Below are 22,045 nucleotides of genomic sequence, written 5' to 3' on the forward strand. Positions count from 1 at the left end.
TTAAGATAAATAAATGAAATTCTCATATTGCATAAAATGAAATATTAAATTATCAATACAGTGAACTTTTTTAATAATTCAAACAAAAACTACTTTTACATAGGATAGAAATTTAATCTCCCCCCCCCACCTTATGGTCGGAAAGAAAACAAAAGATATTGCATGTGGCTCTAGCCTTTCTTTTTCAATAGAAAATAAAAATTTGAATTTTTATAATGGTTGGAGCCAGAGTTATTTGTGTGTGTGTTTTTACATATTGTATTATGAGTTAACAGATTGAAAAAAAAAATATTCTAATAAAATTGATTTTTTTTGACAATAGAGGCAGAGCCAAGAAAGAGAATAAGAACACTACTGAACTGAAAATGCAAGGAAATAATTTAAAAGGCAGTCGCTGTGTTTTAAATTGAGTATCAATAAAAAAATAATTTGACTTGAACTAAATTGTCATGCTAAATATATTTTGTTTAAATTGTGTTCGAGAGAGACGTTTGTTTTTTAATGCAAATAAGAAATAATACAGACACAATAGACTTATAATGTTAATATCTAATTAATCAACCAAAATAAATTATGAGGTAGTTTTAACTTTTCAGTTCTTTTACCCCCTATGCATTCAACAATGACAAAAGCTGTTGCAAGTGTAGAAATTTTACCCAAAGTGGTAAGTAAAAAAAATTCAAAATAAATGAACTCAGGGTATTTGTGCATTAACCGCATTTCTGCGATTAATCGCCAAAAAAAAATTTATTGCGCCCAGCAATTAATCACCAGAACTTCGAAATAACCTGCAAATGATTGCCTAAGACATCGTGTTAGTCTGTTGACTATGTTTACCAGTGGCATGTAGTAGCTGCGCACACACCAAACTCCATTTTTTGTGTGTAAAATTTTACTGTTAATATCAACAGTTTTTAAAAATAAATTTGAACATTTTTTGTGATTAATATATTGGTGCTTGAAAAGAGCTGTTTTTTGTGTGCCATAGTTATTTTTAATAATTGAATACTTGGAATTCTGTAATAAAATGTACAACTGGTATTTTTAAAACCTGATAATTTTATGATTTGGTTCATAATAAGCTTTAATTTTTCATAAAATGGTGTTGGAAAACTGTCAAAGAAGTATAAATGCAGTTTTATTTTGAAAGCTGATAGTGATATATGTTATTTTGCTAGTATGTCTAATATTTTTTTGAAAGCCAGTTTTATCGAGAGCTATGGAAATTAGTATTTTTTTAATAAATTCTGTATAATTGTAGTTGGAAGTCTTAAATCTGATTGTCACAGCTATTGACACACCAACAAAGAAGTCTAAAGGAAAGCTTAAATTTGATGCATACAGTTATGCTGCTGCAGAAATTCATGAATATTCAAATGGTAAGAGTTTAAAATGAGTGATTGTAATAGAAAGAAATAAAAATCTGTCAGTATTTTAAATATGTTATAATAACTCTTATCATGTGTGTATATATATAGTTACATATAAATCTTTTAATTTTATTATTAATTTTTATTTTTTATCTTAAATTAGATTATAGTACTTTATTCTAAAATTTTCTTTTATTTCCTGATCCAAATCCCACATTCATTTCTAACACCTACTCCAAAAAATTGATGAACTAATGTGTTTATCACACTCAGAGTTAGTGAAAATCCCGTAACATACACATTCATTTTAAAAATACCTACAATTCCATTAAATGAACTTGTATCAAAGAAATTCCTTTCAGAATCTCTTAGTAAAGTCACTAAAGGGAAAATTTTCAGTCACTGTTTTTCTTGTGTACTGATGCGAATGAATGCATTACAATTTCATCCCTATGTAGAAACCTTGTCCTCCCATGAAAAAATAAAGTTATTACAAAAGTGTAATCTTTTTGGCAACGCATCTGCCAAAATTATGATGTGTATATATATATATATATATATATATATATATGAAATAATATGGCATAATATAATGTTTTTTAGTCCTTATGTTTTAAACATGAACTGTAAGGTTATATTTCAGATGTAGAAGACAAAGTAAAAATCTAGAATGTATGAGTAATAATATTGAGAATTATTGCATAATATCTGTTTTAAAAATGTCAAACTGCAAGGCTAGCTTCTCAAATATAAATGTCACATGAGGCTTCATGCAAAAAAAAAAAAAAAAAAAAAAAAAAAAGTGACTGAAATGATGGATAAATCTCTAATACCATAATATACCCATCAACTATCAATAAAGTAAGAGGGAAAACTTTATTTTCTAGATAAAAAAAAAAGCCCTTTTTTAAAAAGTATAATGCTGAATTTAATATTTATATCTTGAATATATTATGTTTTAACAGGCAAAAACAATTTTAGAGTAAGAAATACTATAGTTTTATGCCAATGAATAAAAAACTGGCATACCCTTTTGAGACAATTGGTATTATATCAGCTGTGATAAAGATTTAATCTTTTGTAGAATCCACATCTGTTTTGATTATTAATACTTTCAAGTATCCAGGTAAAAACCTAGTGGATTTAGATTTAGTGTGCATTAAGGTTAAATCTCTTTTCCACCTTAACTAATCCAGATGTGTTTGGAATGTGTGTCAGTGGGGAAGCTTTTGATCGTAATCATAAAATGTACTTGTGCACCATTGCACATAAGTAACATACCTTATAAGTGGACTAATAGGCATCAAGGGAGCAATTGCTTTAGGACTAGGCAATATACTGTGATAATTTACAAATTAGTCAAGATTCCATCAAAGGATTCCCAGTAATGTATATCACAGAAAATGTTTTCTCAGATTCTGGTAGTAAATGTCTGGCAATATTTCTGAGTGGTATGATATTACTATCTTTTAAATATGCATTTTTTTTTTTTTTTTTTTTTTTTTTTTTTTTGCAAATGTTGAAATTGACTTGCTTGTAAACAAAGCCTTATCGATGAATGAATAACTCTGATGCAGAAATTTTTGGTTTGTTGGCTGTCATCTGGTGCATGCGTTATGCAAATTGGCCAAGGGGAACAGTTATTTACATTGACCCTCCAGCTGCCTATCCCACAATTTCCGCAGGAGGGCAATCATTCCATTTTCTGTTGCATCCCACATTTTTCGCAATTTAGAATGTATATTTTTATGATTACAGATTTTTATTATATTATATTATTATTCTGTAACATACAGTATCAGTTCAATTTCTTTGAAAAGTTTTTGAACTTATTTAGCCACAGGGTTAAAAGATGTAGAATTTTGATTAGATAGCTGCTTAGGGTGATCTTGAGAAATGAAGGCATTCATAGGTTAATTTAAAAATGCTATTATACTATTTGCCAAATATCTAAATATGAAATATTAAGACTATATTCAATGTGTGTTCTTTGAATTACTAAAATCAATAGTCAATTAATCAATTTCTTATTTGTAAAATGTGGTAAATAATAGTTTTTAGTGTTATATTTGTTTGAAGTTTATTGTTTCCTTATAACTTATGTAATTAAATGCTTTTATTTGTAAGTAAGGAAATTCTTATCTAATAATAATAATTAAAATTTCAAGAATTTTCTTATTTTTTTCATGATCTACAAATTAAAAAAGAAAGGGAAAAAAAAAAAAAAAACATATGTTTTTACATATTTATGAAAAAACAGGTTTGAATAAAATAAGTTATTAATATTTTATTGAAATAAAAAATATGTTAAAATGCGAAAATATATTCACCACCTATTAAAAAGAGATACTTCATTATATATTCTACTGGTGACTGCAAAATGTCTAAAACTACCACTGCAGAGACTCAACAGTCTGTCCGTGGAATGAGCAAAATAGGAGAAAAGTTGTGTGAGGATGTTTGTTATGATTCAAAATTATAGGATATATTAGCTATTGATATTCTAATATTAACTTTATAATCATATTTTATAAAAATATTGTTAGAATTTTAATTGTTCTTCATGTATCAAAACTTCTTTTATTTAATGTTATTTGGAATACATTTGAATTGTATGGAATCGATGCATTTTCTTTGAATTATTTATTAATTTTTTGTAAGGAGTTTATTTTACATGGAGAGTACATTAAATATTTTATCTTTTTAAATTTCATCATTATTTTAAAAGAAAGACTTTTTATGTACAAATTCTTAAAAATTGCCATTAATAAGGAAAATTTTACTATCTTAAATATTAATATATTGTAAATTTTTAATAGATTCAAACCACTAGTTAGGATTGAAATGTTTTTTTGTGTTGTGTATGTTTTTTAAATTTCATCATTTTAAGTGAAATATTTTTTTCATGTACAAATTCTTAAAATTGTCTCTAATAAGAAAAATGTTAATATCTTAATGATTAATATATTGTAATGTTTTTTTACAGATTCAAACCACCAATTAGTATAAAAAGGTTTTTTGCTTTATATATATATATATATATATATATATATATATATATATATATATATAATATATTTCTCATGATTATTGCTGAAGATGTGAATTAATTTTTATTCTGGGAATAAAGTAAATGTGTATATAATATTTGTAAGTATTTTTTTTCTTTCAAGTTCATACAGTTGGGAAGAAATGTGTGGAGTTGGTAAATCAAAGCATATGCAGTCAAAGATACGAACAAGCTGCCAAATTGTTATGCATTCTTTGTGGTGATAGCACAGTTTATGAAAATTTTTTGTTTAAGGTAAAAAATGTTTATTTAACTCTTAAAAATAATGAATCTTATTTTAATTTGTTTGAATAAAGGTTGCTTTCTGGAATAAAAAAAAATTATATAACATATTATAAGTAATTAATATATTTATTTTTGCTACATTACATTATTTTGATGATCTATTAGATATCAGACTGACATATTAAATCTCTAAAAATGTGTTATGATAAATAGTTTGCATGAATATATTTAATTTTTGAATTTACTCTGAAAATCTAAACATTCATGCTTACACATATTTTTTTGAGGCTTATGATATCTCTAAATCTGAATTCTAATTTTTATCTTAATTTTACCTGTATTAACTCAAATCTAAAATGTTCTCTTATTTCCTGATCCAAATCTACCTTTTTTATTTCAATAATACTGTGTGAGCTGACTTGCTGAAATCGACAAGTTCTCATATTCCGAGTGAAGGGATAAAATTCTGTCAAGCTAAGCAAATTCTTTTAAAAGATACCTACAATTTCCTTTCCTAAATCGATATGTGTAAAGAAATTCCTATCAGAATCTCATAGTATAAAATTTCCAGAGGAAAAAAAAAAATTCTTTCTCTTTCGCTCTTTTGTCTTGTTGTAGATTGACAACAAAACAAAAGACTCGTTGCTTCTCGCTTGTATATAAATGATGCCACCTGGGATGGAATAAAAGCGAAGTTTAAAAATTCAAAGTGACTTCTCTCTCTTTGTTCATTAAACTGCTAAAAAACATGCTAAATGTTTTACAGTACATACACACATATGGTATTAGTTAGTCTCCTACATAATATTTGCAGATATATTTGATATTGTTTGTTGTAGAAGTGTATTTATTTAATTCTATTTTAATGTGGTAAAGAATTTGAATGATTATATACAATTTTTTTCATTTTGTTCAATTAAATAAATAATACATAAATTTTTCTAGGCAACTATGGTAATTCTTGAAAATCTGCAACTCTGTGATAAAGATGAAGTTATTTATAGATTTCTGAAGTAAGTTATTAATTTAATCACAATTTTCCCCAAAACTGCATATTTCCATAATGCACTTAAGACTTGGATTATAAGGTAGCAAAAATTTTACATTCTAAGGAATTCTGAGTCTTGCTTGCTAACACTTGCCACTCCCAAGAAGATGGTGATTCTCCCAGATTTTCTACATAAAGGCTGTTTGCAACAATAGAATATTATGGATCCTAGAGCAGCTGTTATAAAAATAAATAAATAAGCAGCTGTGGCTGAATTTAATTGATTTGCTCCTAATGCTTTAATTTAAATCAGCACAAATTTGTGGACCATGAAAAATGTCTTTTTATAAGCACTGTGGACAGATTCAATATTCAAATGAAATAACCAAAGAAAATTTAGAATATATATAAAAAAAAACAGGGAAATAAAGAGTTTCAATTTATATAATTAAAAAATGACTTAAATTTATTTATAAGGAATTTTTTGTGTGGCATCTTAGCACAACTAATCAGGATGCATAGCATCATGAAAAGTGCTTGAATTTGAAAATCAGTCTTAAAAGTATTTAATTTTGGAAAAAAAGATCATTAAAAAGACCTAAATTTCTCAAGGAGTGCATTTTTTTTTTGTTCCTGTAGATATTGAATGTGATAAATTAAAAACATAGCCATAAATCTTTGTTTGTTTGATGTTTTAAGAAAGAAAACCAATGCAAGGGAAGAATTCCGGGATTGGAATGAGAAATTTCAACATATATTAAAATAATACTAAATGAACTTTTAACCCACTTTCTCTTTCTTCAGCAATGGGTACCATTGTATATTCGAATGATTTGTCCAAATTGGAATCCCTTATATTGGAATGGTTATTTCGAGGGGGCAGAACAAAATACAGACTGTGCCAAACTTGTAGCAACTCAAAAAACTTTTGAGCTTCTTTCATCTTTAATGTTCTTGATAACAAATAATTTTAGTTATGCCTGAGTGTATGTTTAACCCTTTATGGGTTCTTAAAAAAGAATGAACTGATTGGCTTTGCAAAATGAAAAAATATGAATAAAATAAAATGTATCCAATGTACAAAAGAGGAATATACAACAAACATGGGAGAAGCTGCTCTAAAAACACACATGAACAGTAAAACACCGCACCGCATTTATTCTTATTACCATGCAGTCTCTTTAGCATATTGCACATTCTATTATCTTTCTTTTTAGTAAGTTGTTTGGTTGAATGAAAGGAATTTTGTTGTATGATATTGAATTGAAATTGCAGTGTGTAAATTATGTTAGCTAATTCTGTAAAATCCATTGTGGTGAAATTTCAGTTTGAAACTTGGATACTTTTACTTTTTTAGTCTTAATAATTTTTTTTTTTTATTTGTTTCAGACACAATTTGTAACAGTGACTTTTATTGTAATGACATTTAAAACAATATCTTTGCTTCATTAAATCTTTGAGTTGTGATTTTTCCACTCTGAACATAATAATAACAATAATAATAATAAAAGTGCTTTCTTTGGACCACCATCTCTTTAGAGATATGAGTATTTCGCCAATCATTTACACAACTTGTGCCTCTACTCTTTATTTCTCCTTTAGTGGCTTAATATTTGTTTCCTAATCTATTTTTTTTCAACAGCTGCAAAAATTTGCATTGACACTGACAGTAATAAAAAGATTTTTCTCATTATCAACTCATTCAGATCTGACACTTTGCTATGATATTTTGATGGATATCGTCCACTTTGAAAGCTACAGAAAAATGCTGGTCACCCACATTCTCTCAGTAAATTCTAACTGTCCTTCAGAGGTTAAAATGGAAGAAACAACATTTGTTGTCAGTACATTTATCAAAACTGGTAATTATTCAGTTCCAATAAAGAAACTTGGGTTAAAAGTCTTTTAATGGACATTAAATTAGTGGAGAGTATTACTAAAAAGAGTTCTGTCTACTGACTTTCCCTTGAATATATTCAGCTATTCACTTAGCTGAATAGATTATGCTGTGGGAAATACAAGCCAAGTTTTCAGTAGCAGTAGGAAATTATAAAGTGAAAAGGATACTTGGACATTCCAAGTAAATCCAGTTCATTTTGTTTAAACAGAAAAGAAAAAAACTAACAATGTGCTTTTGCATGAGCTGTGAATTTACAAAAAATAGGAATATATTTAATTTAGCAATTCTGCTCAATAAATTCTGGTGCATGATTTTTTTTTTTTTTTTTTTTTTTTTACAAATACTGTGCTTTTCTGTACTTTTCTTTATATGTACTTTTGAAGAATTATTTTTTTGTGCAATATTTTTATTTTCTTGTACTATGAATAAAATATACTACCATACTTCCCTTAGGATTTTTTTTAAAGGTAGAAAAAGAATAAAGTAGAAAAGAAGGGAGAAACTAAATAAATGTTGCAAAAGGCTAGTGAAGCAAAGATTTTGCATTATTGGCAAGTACGAAAACATTGAAAAAAAAAAAAAATCTATATAAAACAAATTTTTATGAGATTTAAAATCTGAAACTGCTAATGAGAAATTTAAGAAACTAAAATTAAAGTTAGCTGCAAAAATGCTATTTTTCTACTCTGTCTTTATTTTTATGCTTATTATTTCTCATCTAATAAATATTTGTGTATGGTTTGTTGCAAAAATAAAAGCTGTATGTATTAATTCATTAAAATGAGTTAAATAATGCTAACATATTTTTGTCATTTTTATTTTAAAATTTGAATTGTGTATTTAAAAATTAGAGTTAGGAAAATAGCCATTTTTTTTATGTGTAAATTTTTTAAATCATACAGGTTGATCTTAAAAATTATTAAGACAAAGCTATCTAAATGTTTTTTTTTTTTTTTAAATTTTGAATTTAAAAGTGAAATTATTGTGTTAAAAATATTTTCAACATTATCTGGTATTGATAATTTTTTTCTAAATTAATAGGAATTAGAAAATGATTAATTATTGTTCTTTTGTTTGATTAATTTAGACATTTGTGTGAGAAATGGTAGAAGGCCCCTTCCAATATCTTGTGCATTTAATTTTTAACCAATTTTTGTCCAATATATATCCTGTTTACCGATTATATAAATATCTAATGTTTGCAACATATATTGATTTTAATCAATTTGTTCATAACTAAAATTTCCTATTCTTATGCCAATATTTACTTATAATAAAAATGAATGTGTATATGTATGTTGATGTGCTACACAGTAGATCATTTAACCTATGACTACCAAATTTGGCACATATATACCTTGGGAGGTAGGAATATGTACCTTGAAACAACCTTTTTGAAATTGGAATTATAATTTTAATTAATTAAAAATTAAGCTGAATTTTGGTTTTTCCTATGATAACTTCCAAAAATATAATTACACAAAAATAAATTTTACTTTACTTCAATTTTTTTTAAATATTACCAAATTTAATAATTATGCAAATTTTTACAATTTTTGTGATAGTTATTGTGAAAATTATGACAATTTTTTAAAAAGTATTTTTTGCCTAATTTCTAACATTACATTATTTCTCTGAAATTCAAATCATTTTCATTGTTTATCAAATATTTAATCAGGTGACTTTCTTCCATTGTTGAAAGCTAAAGAAGAAGAATTCTATTTAATATCTGTGTAATTTACAAGACTAAAAAGATAAAGTTACAAGACTTAGAAAATATGCAAACCAATATTTTGTCATTCAGTTTTATGTGTTTATTACCACTATGGTGTTATGAGACTGGCCTATAATAAAAATAACACACTTCAATGTCAGAAAATTTGACAGAATCAAGGACATGATCTTATATCTAAAGACTAAATAATACATATATAACCAATATCCATTGTTGAAAAATAATCCATTGAAAGTTAAAGAAGGATTCTGTTTAGTATCTGTGTATTTCAAAAAACAATCAATTAGTAGTAGTGGTCACCCCAAAACTTTCTTGCATACTTTTAATATAGGTGTTATTTCCTGCAAAATATTGTGGATCTTGGATAAGGCAAAGAATGCCATGCATGGCAGTGGAGCACGATAGTTATGAAATATTGATCTGTGATGTGATTTTAGCATTTACTGAATGTGTCGTGTGATTCTCAGTGAGTTTATTGGCGATTAATCACAGACATTCCATTAATGGAATTTGTGTTTTAGATGTGTTTTCTCCATTGGATTGAAATCAAAATTTGACTCAGTTGTAGTAACAAAATCGCATGCCAAATTTTCAATCATTGCATTTTTGAATTATCACATTTATATGCTTCTGAAAGCACAGACTGATAGATGATCAACCCTTGTTAGATTAGGCTAAAAATTTGAAAAATGTCTGCACTATAGTTATTTAATTTCTGTGTTCAATTTTATTCATCTAACTCTTTTCCTTTTGTAGTTATAGGTTAGTTTATATTCAAGCTGCCAAATGGAATGATTTTCTCTGAATGGATTTGGTTTAAAATTTTAATAGAAATATACAAATTTGATGTAATGACTGTAAAACAACTTTCATCCATCTAGTTCAAACCCTTTTTGAGTTATCTCTGTCATAAACAGATTTGCATTTTTCTAAAATGTGTTTTTCAAACTCATAAAAGTCTAAAACATAGAGTTTCGTCGAAAACCCAGTTAAAATTTTTGGCTATTACAATATTTTCTCTATATGTCATATACAAACAAGTAAAAAAAGTGAAATTGCAGTATCGCAGATATTAGAAGATAGATGAATTGAATATCTGAATTTTAACAGGACTATTATGTTATGAGATTGTCCCCATTATAAAGGTTCATGTACATGATAAACAAAACTTAACTAAGATAATTGAAATAACCTTTCTTTAATGTCAGGCAATTTGACAGAATCAGGAACTTGAAGTTATAAAAAAGGATTTTCTTGAAATCAAATATAACTAATATTCCCAGTCACCAGCTGGTTGCCAGAGCTAACTAGTTATTATTGAAATATAATGTTGACATTCTAAATAAGTGATGAGATTTGATTCAACCTTTATACAAAGTTACAACCATTTTTAGAATTCGACATATCACATTGAATTATTTTGATTTAAATATGAATTTTTTTTTTATCAAAGAATAAAATTAAAAGATGCATATTTAAAATTAAAAAAATATTACACATTTTTTCTTTAAAAACTATACATGATTATACAACAGAAAAAAATCTTATGCATAGAAAATATGCGAGCTTACTTAGCCATGCATGTGCAAATGTATTTGACTCAGGTTTGTGACTAAGATACTTAAAAGAAAAATGTTTAGCTTTTGCATCTCACTGTACACTCTACTAAAAAAAAAATGACAATTTTATGAAGTTATAAATATTTTAAATTGATTTGTTTTTGATGCTTTCACATTAATCGTGCAGTGTAAGATTTTTTTAAATGTACTTTTCAGAGAAATTCAGAATCTGGCATTTGTAAATAAGAAAGAAACAGTGCTGGAATATATTCAGTGTGGAATTAGAAATAATTTTTCTAATCTGAGCAGTAAACTTAAAGTAAGTACATTCTGTTAAAATTAAGAAACTATAAAAGTTTGGCTTATTCTAGGGAAATCATTTTTTTTACTAATGAACTGCAATTTATAAAATATGTAGTTCTTAATATTTAATAAAAATAGGCTACTACTTTTTCTTAAAAAGTATTTAAAATCTGCAAACTATTTTAGACACTTGCCATAGTATTTTTTATCAACCAATAATAAAATATTTAAATTTTCACAGATTTTTTTTTTTTTTTTTTTTTTTTTTTTTAGGATTCTAAACTTAAAACAGAGAAGAATAGAAAATATAAAAGAAAAATACTGATTCTTTCTGAAATTCAAATTATTCATAATAATATTATAATTCAAAGTTTTCAAAGATTAAATTACTATTTCTTCTAGAAATGTTTATTTATTTGAATTTTATATTATACATGATATTTTTCTTTTTTAAATAAAGACATTTGAGTTTAACTTATATCACTTAAAGCAAAAATGTTTTTATAATCATTTCAAATAACTTATAAATTTAAAAACTTTATTTCTCGTTCAGAACTTAATTATATGATTATATAGATGTTTATCACTATTTCAAGACATAACTAAGAATTACATTTAAGAAGTATTTTTCAGATCTAAAGAATGGAACAGCATTTCTTTCATAAGGGGAAAGAATTACATAAGAATTACATTAAAGATTTTTTTAAAAGAAATTTTCCTGTAAAAAATTAATGACTGATTTAACTTCAATCTAATGTGTATGAATCTACTTGTCTCTCCCCTCAATTAAAAATTATATTTAACTGATAATATTATAAGTATCCAATACTGTTATTTTTTTTAAATATCTTTCTGAGTTCACTTATTAGCATAACTACTGACATTTATGTTGATATTGAAGTGAAGTAAAATAATTTTCAAGAATTTAAGTTCAGTTAACTAATTATTAGAATGAGGTCAAACTAAAAAAAAAAAAAAAAAATAGCATTATTAACAGTGCAAGTTTTTTAGATCAATTTCATAAGGAGGTTTTTTATAACTTGTTATTATTTATATAACCGATACTCATTTAATAACCATTGGAAAACCACATATTATCTTTTTGAGAATAGCTTTCTAGAAAGTTACCGATAGAAAGCAGTACATGAGTCTTATTTCTGGGTATTGTACTTTATTTATAATATTGTACTTTATTTCTAATGTATCACTAGTTAACAGGAAATGAATTTATTAATTTGACTTTCTTTTAGGGTTTTAATTTTGTAAAAAAACTTCGAAAACATTCTACAATCGATCCACTTTTTGAAGCATATGCTGCTTATATTGATTATAGGACATATCTACATGCTGATGAAGTTTTTCCTAATAGTAAGTATTTTAGTTTTCAGTTATTTCTATTTTTGCACAAATTTCAAATTTTCAAACACCTGTTTTGAGAGCCTTGTTATTTTTAAGGTGAAAGGCAAGCCTCTCAAGCATCACAGATATCAATGGAAGGCGTTATCACTAAATTTAAGTCATTAATTAGAATTCCTGGTGATTGGGACATTTTTGTTTTGAAGTTGGTTGAGGTAAATGCATGTTTTTCATTGTTTGATTTAACATTTTTTTTTTATTATCTTTCACACATGTATTGTTGTTATATTTATACTTTAGATGTTAGAGACAAATGGTAAAGTTGAAGAAATAGGAGACATATTATATGATTATGCAAAATGTAATCCAAATCATCTGAATGGGCATATATATTTGTGTGAGTATCTTAGAAAGCATGATCCAGATTCAGAAATATTGACTGATCATTTGAAGGTATTTATATGTTTTTATTTTTTTCTCCTTTTGTCTTTATTTTGTATGTAGATACATTATTTTCATGAAAACTTTAATTTTTAAATTTTGGCAAATATTTTTTGTTTGCTGCACTTTTTACTTTGATTAGTTTTTAATTCTTCTCATTGGAAGCAAAAATCTAGAAGTAGTTTTTAATAAGATGGTTGTTACATATGTTAATCTGGTATTTTTCTAAATTTTTATTATTAGTATATTAATTACATCACTTTTAACTTGCTTCTGTTTATGCAAAATCATTATTGTTGCTAGTAATATAGATATATATTTCTTCTATTCTTCTCATTCTTTTAAAATAATTTCTCATTCATTAAGTCTTCAATATTAAATGAATAATTTCTTGTTCATGCATTAAAGATTTGTATCTGTAGAAAATAATGAATTGCTATATTTTAGTTTTTGCTGTTTCTTACTTTTACACATGCAAATGGATGGCAAGATTTCTTTTGTTAATCATGTGTTTCTTTTGTTTATTTTCTGTTTGCATGTCATCTGTTCAGAATGAATCGCAAAATTACTCATGGTTTTTTGCACATCATCTTTTGATGTTATTTACTGTGATTTAATTAATGTTTTAAACCCAACCTTTTGCTGATTTATCATTTTTAATTGCATTTTGGGATTTTACGAGGGTTGGAACTTTAATTGTGGCAACTATTTATTTACATGGAATACAAAAGTGATTCATGTCACCATGTTTTACTGATCTTCAATATAGTCGCCAGCATTGTGTACAACCCGTTTCCAACGATGTGGAAGTCACAGAACACCTGTAGCAGCGCCAGGTCTGTTGATAGTTCGAATGGACTGGTCTACTGCCGCAAGAATCTCTGGAACAGTTTTGAAGCGAATGGCACGAAGTGGTTTCATCATCTTAGGAATTAAGTCAAAGTCACAAGGGCTTAGATCTGGGGAGTATGGTGGATGGTAAAGTACTTTCCAGCCCCATCGATCGAGCAAATCAGCCAAAGTTTGCGCTGCGTGTGTCCGAGCATTGTCATGCAAAATGATAGGGACGTTCTGCAGAAAGTGTCGCTGTTTTTTTCTCAAAGCTGGTCTGAGATAAGGCTCCAAAAATGAGCAGTAATACTGCGCATTGACGGTCTGCTGTGGGGGAACAGTATGCGTTAGGATGACACCATCACAGTCGTACACAAGAATCGGCATAATCTTCACATTACTGAGGTTCTGAAGAAATTTCAAACTTCGAGGTGATCCATAATGACGCCATTCGATTGATTGGCGTTTCAGTTTTGGCTGGTACGATCTGGCCAAGTCTCATCCAGCGTAATGATACGGTGTAAAAAAGCCTTTCCTTCCCGCTCATAGCGCTCCAGGTGGATTCGAGCAGCATCGTATCGTAGCCATTTCTGCATTTCCATCAAATGATGTGGAGCTCATCGTGAAGCAATTTTTCTCATGTCAGCTCACGAATGGCTTGGCATCGATCACTGTCCATTAGAGGGCAACATCATGCACTTCTGCTTCGCTGACACTAGGACGACCTGGCCGATGCATGTCTGCCACATTTTGGTGTTCTTCATTGAAGGCTTTTACCCATCTTGCAACAGTTCTGTAAGGTAAACATTATTGCCACACAAGCCTCTTGAAGCCCTACATAACATTGTCGTGCTGTACGACCTCTGGCACATTCAATTTTTATCCAATTTCGTTATTTTTGTTTTGAAAACATCCTGACAACACTAACTTTAGACCTCAAGCTAATACAAGAATCAGTTCTTCGCGTCACTTCGCATGCGCGTGACATAAGAAGTACGAGTCTTTTTGCTGAGAGGCAAGGTAAGTATGTAGCTAACGTGTGGTATACATGACATTCTTTGGTTTTGTTGCTTGGCATTTTTACAGCAGTGTTGCCACTATTAAAGTTCCAACCCTTGTAAAAACCCATTAGATATTGGAGGGAGGGGAATCTATCCTTTAATAAACTAATTATTTGAAAGTCTAGAATGTTTGTAAAAATGTTCTTTGTTTGTTAAATTTAACATATATTTTTTTATAAGTTATTATCACATGTAGCATTATTAATTGGTTTGTACAGAAATGGATTTGTTGAATATTTTTAAAACAATGTCTGAATGTTAAAACCTGTTATTACATGTATGCAAATTATTTTAGTGCAGCTATTTTACTGGGAAACAGTCATTTTATTAATGTCTCAGTCTGTTGTAAATTGTATTCAATGATGTTCAATTTTGCTGTGCAAAACTGAATCAGTTGCAATTTGTTGTAGAAGAAATAAATTGTAATGCAATATTTAATTTGAAAAAAATATGCATTAGAATTATTTCTGTAATGTTTTACAAAAGTAGAGTTATTTCAAAATGTATATTTTAAAATTTGCTTCAATTTCATAAATGCATTTACTTCAAATGCATTGAGTTTTATCTTAATTAACTAAATTATCAAAAAATGGAGCAATTCTAAAAAAATGTGTTTTAAATTGTTATATATTGAGAAGCAAAATATTAAACAAATATAAGTTTTTTTTATTTCTAAATTTGTTTTAATCTAAATCATGTTTCTGTAAAAATATTGTTTTAATAAAAATAATAAAAAATTGTAAATGTTTTTACAATATTTCTCACTGTTTTATAAGTTTTCATAATTTTCCTGTTATTATTATCAAATAACTTTTTTAATATTATCAATGTTTTTTAAATAACATATGAACTTTAAAAGAAATAAATTATTTTTTTACCCATTAAATATTTTATCTTTCAATAGATTATAGCTGAATTATGCCCTTCTGATGAAAGAGTTTTATTGCTCATTGAAAAATGGAATGCATATGGTAAAAAAGAAATTTGCAAGAATTTTCATGTTTTTACTCATGTTATTATATATATGATTTGTTACTTCTTTACTTTCTTCATTTTATTAATAAATTAAAGTTAAACATTCAAATAAAAAGCATGACTTTTTGGTAATAAAAATACTCATATTTTTTTATACAAAGTCTACTAATCACATAAGTACTTTTTTGATATTTTTAGTATTAGAAATATTTATTTTCATTAAAATTTGTGAATTGAAAGATATTATTAAACTTGACAAATTTTTTCTACAGTATCTAAAATGATTTCCTTACATTCATCAATGACTTTATTAAGATTGTTAGATCAATTAAAATTATCTCTTACTGAATTTTTATAAAACATCTATCTTTTGTTGTTGCCATTTAGTTAATGTATAGTCTATATGTAAAAAAAAAAATAATGAAATCTATTATGATTTTGTGATATGCTTTATATTGACTTTATGCTAATCCTGCATACAAAAGTTCATGTAATTTCAGAATTAATCCAATTTTTAATGTATTTTAGAATTGCAACATTTTATTATAAGTTTTGAATTATTTTTTAATTATAAATTAAAATTTGTAAATTATAAAAAGATTTACATTTCTCATCCATACGTGAGAGAGCATATTTATAAATAACTCCAAATTATGGAATATTTATAACTTTAATTTCTTTTTATTTATACATGGTTTAATTCACTGAAGAATAAATTGACAATGCACATCAGGTAACAATGCACATTAAATCAGTTGCTTTGTACCAACTACTACTTTTGGGGGGGGGGGATGAGCTGTTTTGGAAAGATAAATGGGCTGCATATTCCTTGCTGCGCATCAAATTTGTGTATAAAATTATTTTTTAATATTCAGTTAAAGTAAATATTCGTTTTAACACATAATTATTATGAATATTAAAATGATTCAGATATTGTAACCCTTTTTTCTTTAATTTGTAGCAATTTTTTTAAAAATATTTCTCTCTCTCTATATAATATGTATGTGTGCAGAAGTATGAATTAATGCAAAGCATTGAATCATTACAAAATCATAGAAACATAAGATTACTTCAAATTTTCAAATTTATCATTAAGTGAAATATTTTATAAATTTAGTAACTAATCATATGTTTTCCAAATACTTAAAAATCAACATTAATAAAAAATTCAAAAGAAAATGATTCGTTAATATTTCATTTTTAAGTTATCACTGATAAAAAAAATGGGGAGAAAGAATGTTATAAATTTGCAGATTGAATTATTGGTAACTAAATTTGTGACAAAACTAAGTTATTGATTTTCTAAATGAATTGGAAAAAGCATGGAAGTAATATCTTATTATTAAATATGTCAATAAATGTGATCATTCTATGCAGTATATTTAAAAAAAAAAAAAAAAAAAAAAAACCACCCTATTTTAAAGAATGATGCAGATATTGTGCCAATTGATTTTTAATTTACATACATATGCTATATCCTAACTCATTAGAATTTCTCATCTTATGACACTAATTTATCAGCTCTCTAATTGCAGAGTAAATAGAATTGTTCTCTTTCCCTATACAGTACACTCCCGATTATCCGCGGAATTGGGTGGCGCGGCCGCCGCGGATAATCCGAAAAAAGCTAAAAATAGGTATAGCAAAAGAGAAAACAGTCATTCCAACTTTGAAAAATCGTTTTATGTACAATAAAACGTAAAATAAACAGCAGGAAATGTTTAACTAATGCTTAATATTTTAGTATATCACTCAAAACTGACCTAAAATGCATTTTGTGAATGAAAACAGAAAAGTGCTTTGTACTTACGAGAGGCGTCAAGGATACATAGAAAAATTAATACATATGTACTGTTTTAATACTGTAATGTATTATGTAATTACAAAAGCATAACTGTAAAACTACACCTTTTTGAAGAAATCAGTCATTTGTGTTTGCTTCTTGATTTCGAAGTAGTTTCTCTTTGCTTGGAAGCAAAAAAAAAAAAAAAAAAAAAAAAAGCTTAGTGCGGCAGGCGCGGATAACATGCCCGCGGATAATCGGGAGTCTACTGTTTTATAACTTTTTTAATGGATGGGCTTATTGATAATTAAAGAAGACCACAGATCTCATTTTCTTTTATTTGAAAAGAAGGGAAGAGGTTTTACATTTCTCCATTAATACTTTCATATTAAAAGGTCATTTGGATTTCACATAACTGCAGTGAAAGGTTATCAATAAGGGATATCCATATTTTAAAAATTATAAAAAAGCAAGGTAATCTAATTAAAGATTTCAGCCATAGATACAATAAAAAATGTTTAGCTTTTTAAAAGATTTTTTTTTGCTTATTAATTGTGCTTTATTTCCAGATGATGAATTAAGAGAATGTTTGAAGCTCATTTTTATGTTTTTGGATTATCCTTCCAATGGAAAAAATATTGAACCATGGAAAATATTGTCAAATCTTTTGGACCAAGCCAAGTCTAAGTATGTTATCTTGTATTAAATGTTTTTGATATTTAAGTTAAACTGATTTTTGGTGAAACATATCTTTATGTTGTTATATTTTAAATTTAGAATAGAGTATTTAGTTATTTACTAATATACATAAAAAAAAAATTCTATTCAAAATTCAATAAAAATTCTATTCAAAATTCAATAAAAATTCTATTCAAAATTTCAAATAAACTTTATAAATTATATTATTTTATAACATAATGACCAATAAGTGGAAAATACAAGTAGGCATATGTAATATTTTTTCGATGATAATCCTTTAGTAACCACTTTTTTTTTTTTTTTAAATAATCTGTATAAGAGTCAGTTTAGAGTTCACTCTTTTGTAACAAAGAGTGTACATATGTACTTTAAAAATTAATAAATTTTCAAAATGACTTTATAATTATTAAGTTATCAATATTGATATTTTTATAATGCTTAATAAAAGAGTTTTGGTACATATTTTACACTTTTTTTAAAAATGCATATCAGTTAGATTATTGGGACCACTTTTTTTTGTATTATTCACTGTTTATATTTGCATGTCTAACTTTTTATTTTTATTATTAACTGATTATTTTTATTTTTATTGTAAATTGTGATTTCTGTATTTCCATGTTTATAATTTGGGGGGTGGGTATAGTGACATTGCAGCTGAAGTAACTTTTGCACACTGCAGCTGAAGAATATTACTTAATAAATACAGTTTTTCTTTCTCCCAATCTTAAAGGATTACTAAGGAAGAAATGATAAAACATTATTGGCAGTCAAGGTCTTCTTCTTGGCATTGGATGTATTTTAATCCACCACAAGTTCATAATGTAACTCAAGAAGACTTTTTTCTTATTTCCATTAAAACATCCATTCTTTCTTATTTTGATAAAAGTGAGTTAGATTTCTTTTCTAGGTATAATAAGTGATTTTTCTATAATTGTTGTATGGTTTTCTTAGAAATTGAATGATTAACATTAATGAATGCCTTCCCAGGCTTTGAATTAAATTCTGTTTTTATTATGCTTTTAAAAATACTATAACTACCAAGTATTTTAAAAAAATATTTATTCAGCTGGATTTTTTTTTATTTGAAAGTTTTTTAAAGCAACTGAAATGATCAGAAGAGCCTGACAATATTTTACATGAGATTATGTTTTTGTCCCTGTTCCACAAATTTTAATGTTGTTGCTAATTAAGAAAATAATTGATAACTGAGACATTTATTTTGATTGTTTGATAAATCATCAGTTAAACATCTTAGATGTCTTCAGGTATTCTAAACTATTTTACTTTTGTTATAAGCAACTGAAATGATCAGAAGAGCCTGACAATATTTTACATGAAATTATGTTTTTGTCCCTGTTCCACAAATTTTAATGTTGTTGCTAATTAAGAAAATAATTGATAACTGAGACATTTATTTTGATTGTTTGATAAATCATCAGTTAAACATCTTAGATGTCTTCAGGTATTCTAAACTATTTTACTTTTGTTATTAGGAAATTTATGTAGATTTTGTTTTTAGTATAATGTAATGAAATTATCTTATTTGTACCATTAACAGGAACACTGCATTCTCTGACTATAAACATTCATCTTAATGAATCATTATTAAAATTCACTGCACATAATATTAACCCTTTCACTACTAATTGTTTAAGTAAGTTCTGTACTGGTAGACTGTTTTCAGATTAAAAGGGCACAGAATGTAAAGCATTATTTCTAAAAATGTCCTCATTTTACACCTCACACCCCTCATTTGAAGTATAAACTGGCCACAAGTGTAGAATCTGCATGGATGGTTTAATAGTGAGAGGCTTAAAGTAAATGAAAAATTATTGCACAGTAAGATATAAATTCTATTTAAAAAATTCATAGCAAAAATAATTAATATTCAAATGCTAAATGATAATGCATATTTTATTTAATTTTTTTAGTATAAGTTTTGTGTTTGTTGTCCAGCATTATACAAAATTTAAAAATAACTCCATTTTTTTCTTTTCTTTTCAGATCATCAATATATTAAAGAGATTCAATTAAAATTTCCAAAATGTCAAATTTTTCTATAAAAATTATTAAAAAAAATATTGTGGAATCTGCATTATCTTGCCTGTAAATATACTATATGATCAAAAATATCCAAATACTATTGTTGAATTTCTCCTAAAGGTCTAATCGAACACTCCTCAATTTTGGTCATGTACAAGAATATGTTTGTATTTGCATTTTTCTAAGAAGATTCAGTCACAAGGGTGGGAACTGAGTTATTAGCAAAGAAAATGATTTGAGCTCATCTGGTTTCACAGAAGGCAGCAAAGAAAATAATGATTTGCAACTTTTATTAATGGCTCTGTTTGCTGCAAGAAATACTTGCATGCTTAGCTGTAAAAATAGCAAGTATATTCAAGAAGATAAGTTTTTAAATTCTAAAGTTTCTTGCATGTTCAAAAAGTGAAGATACTTTTGACAATATAGTGTAAGTTGTCTATTTATATACTTTCACATAGTTATTTGCTAGTATATTAAATTATATTTTATTAATTAGACTCATTAATGCTGAAAGATAATAGTATTATTAAACATTAGGAAATAGTTACAATATAATTTCTGTGATAGCTGAAAACTGCTATATAGGAAAACTTTTTTTTAAATGAATACATTTTTATGAAAACATGAAATTCATCTCTATATAACACTTTAGTAGAGTACCTATAACTTCAAAAGCGAATTTTTAAGAAAAAATATTTTACATTTAGACTATAACAATAACAAAGCTAAAAGTAGCTTTTATATAAATATTTATTCCATAACTAATGACTTCTCTTCTCTTCTCTAACTAACTCTTCCATCATGAGGGGAAGTCCAAGCTTTGAGACCAGTGGAAATTGTAAGTTCAAGACCCAATTTTGGAATGTATACACCCTTGTTTCTTGTAAGATCTTTCAAGATATAAATTATCTTCCATGATGGTGGGATCATTTGAAAAGTTATTTCTATCATCTAACCATGTTTGAAAATTGCCAGTTTAATCCAAAAGACATCTGTAGTGCCAAAACAGGACAAATATTATCAACAAAATTTTGTATGGGAAAGACATTCTAAATTGATTATAAAGAATGGGAACAAATTATACTGCATATAAATGGAAATCTCTTAAACTAAGGTTCAAATTATCAACCACAAACCACACTCCCCTTAAATTTTTTATACACATATGGTGTGCTTGAAAGTCCAATAAAGATACTTTCCATTGGACCAAATAAGTCTAAAATTTAAAACAGAACTGCAACATCAAGATCACATATAAAAATTCTTTTATACAGTTTGTTACATTTTTCAGCTATCCCTTTTATGACAGTCAACCATTTAATTCTTTGTCTTTGAGTTATCCTGTTCATACAGATTTCCTGTAGATAGATTTTATCTAAAATTAAATGGAATTTTGATTTAAAGATCACATACCAAATTTAATTTGTTTAGCTTGTTTCATATTTAAGTACCATGTTTACATACAATACAGGTAGGCATAATTTTTGGAGGGTCTGAAATAAGTCCATGTGGGCAATAAATCTTGAGATCAAATTTGGTGACAAAGTAATATCTTTAATATATACACTTAGAACAAATGAATGTAAAATTTAAAGCAAAAATAAGTGTTAATAATATTTCTAATAAGTAGATGATCAAAGTGAGTATCATTATATATATATATATATTCAATTTAATGTTTTTGAATCATAAAAAATGTCTTGACA

The 22,045-nt window shown here is 26.6% G+C and overlaps 1 protein-coding gene across 1 annotated transcript; it reads left to right on the plus strand.

Moving 5' to 3' along the window:
• Positions 1-144: 144 nt before the first annotated feature.
• LOC129962063 (TATA box-binding protein-associated factor RNA polymerase I subunit A-like) lies at positions 145-20,831 on the plus strand. The gene is made up of 12 exons (XM_056075771.1): positions 145-664; positions 1,262-1,379; positions 4,544-4,674; positions 5,611-5,678; positions 11,064-11,166; positions 12,401-12,518; positions 12,606-12,721; positions 12,807-12,959; positions 15,744-15,810; positions 18,167-18,284; positions 19,027-19,181; positions 20,301-20,831. The coding sequence occupies exons 1-12, from the start codon at positions 611-613 to the stop codon at positions 20,357-20,359; spliced, it is 1,260 nt and encodes a 419-aa protein (XP_055931746.1). The 5' UTR covers positions 145-610; the 3' UTR covers positions 20,360-20,831.
• Positions 20,832-22,045: the final 1,214 nt, after the last annotated feature.

Source organism: Argiope bruennichi, chromosome 2, assembly GCF_947563725.1.
Source record: "Argiope bruennichi chromosome 2, qqArgBrue1.1, whole genome shotgun sequence".
NCBI classification, from domain to species: domain Eukaryota; kingdom Metazoa; phylum Arthropoda; class Arachnida; order Araneae; family Araneidae; genus Argiope; species Argiope bruennichi.

Bases quoted from the DNA above. Each gene is read 5' to 3' on its own strand.
- LOC129962063 (XM_056075771.1), top strand. From the start codon at position 611: ATGCATTCAACAATGACAAAAGCTGTTGCAAGTGTAGAAATTTTACCC. The intron at 15,811-18,166 runs GTAAAAAAGAAA...CTTTATTTCCAG, and splicing joins TGAAAAATGGAATGCATATG to ATGATGAATTAAGAGAATGT. The intron at 18,285-19,026 runs GTATGTTATCTT...CCAATCTTAAAG, and splicing joins TTGGACCAAGCCAAGTCTAA to GATTACTAAGGAAGAAATGA.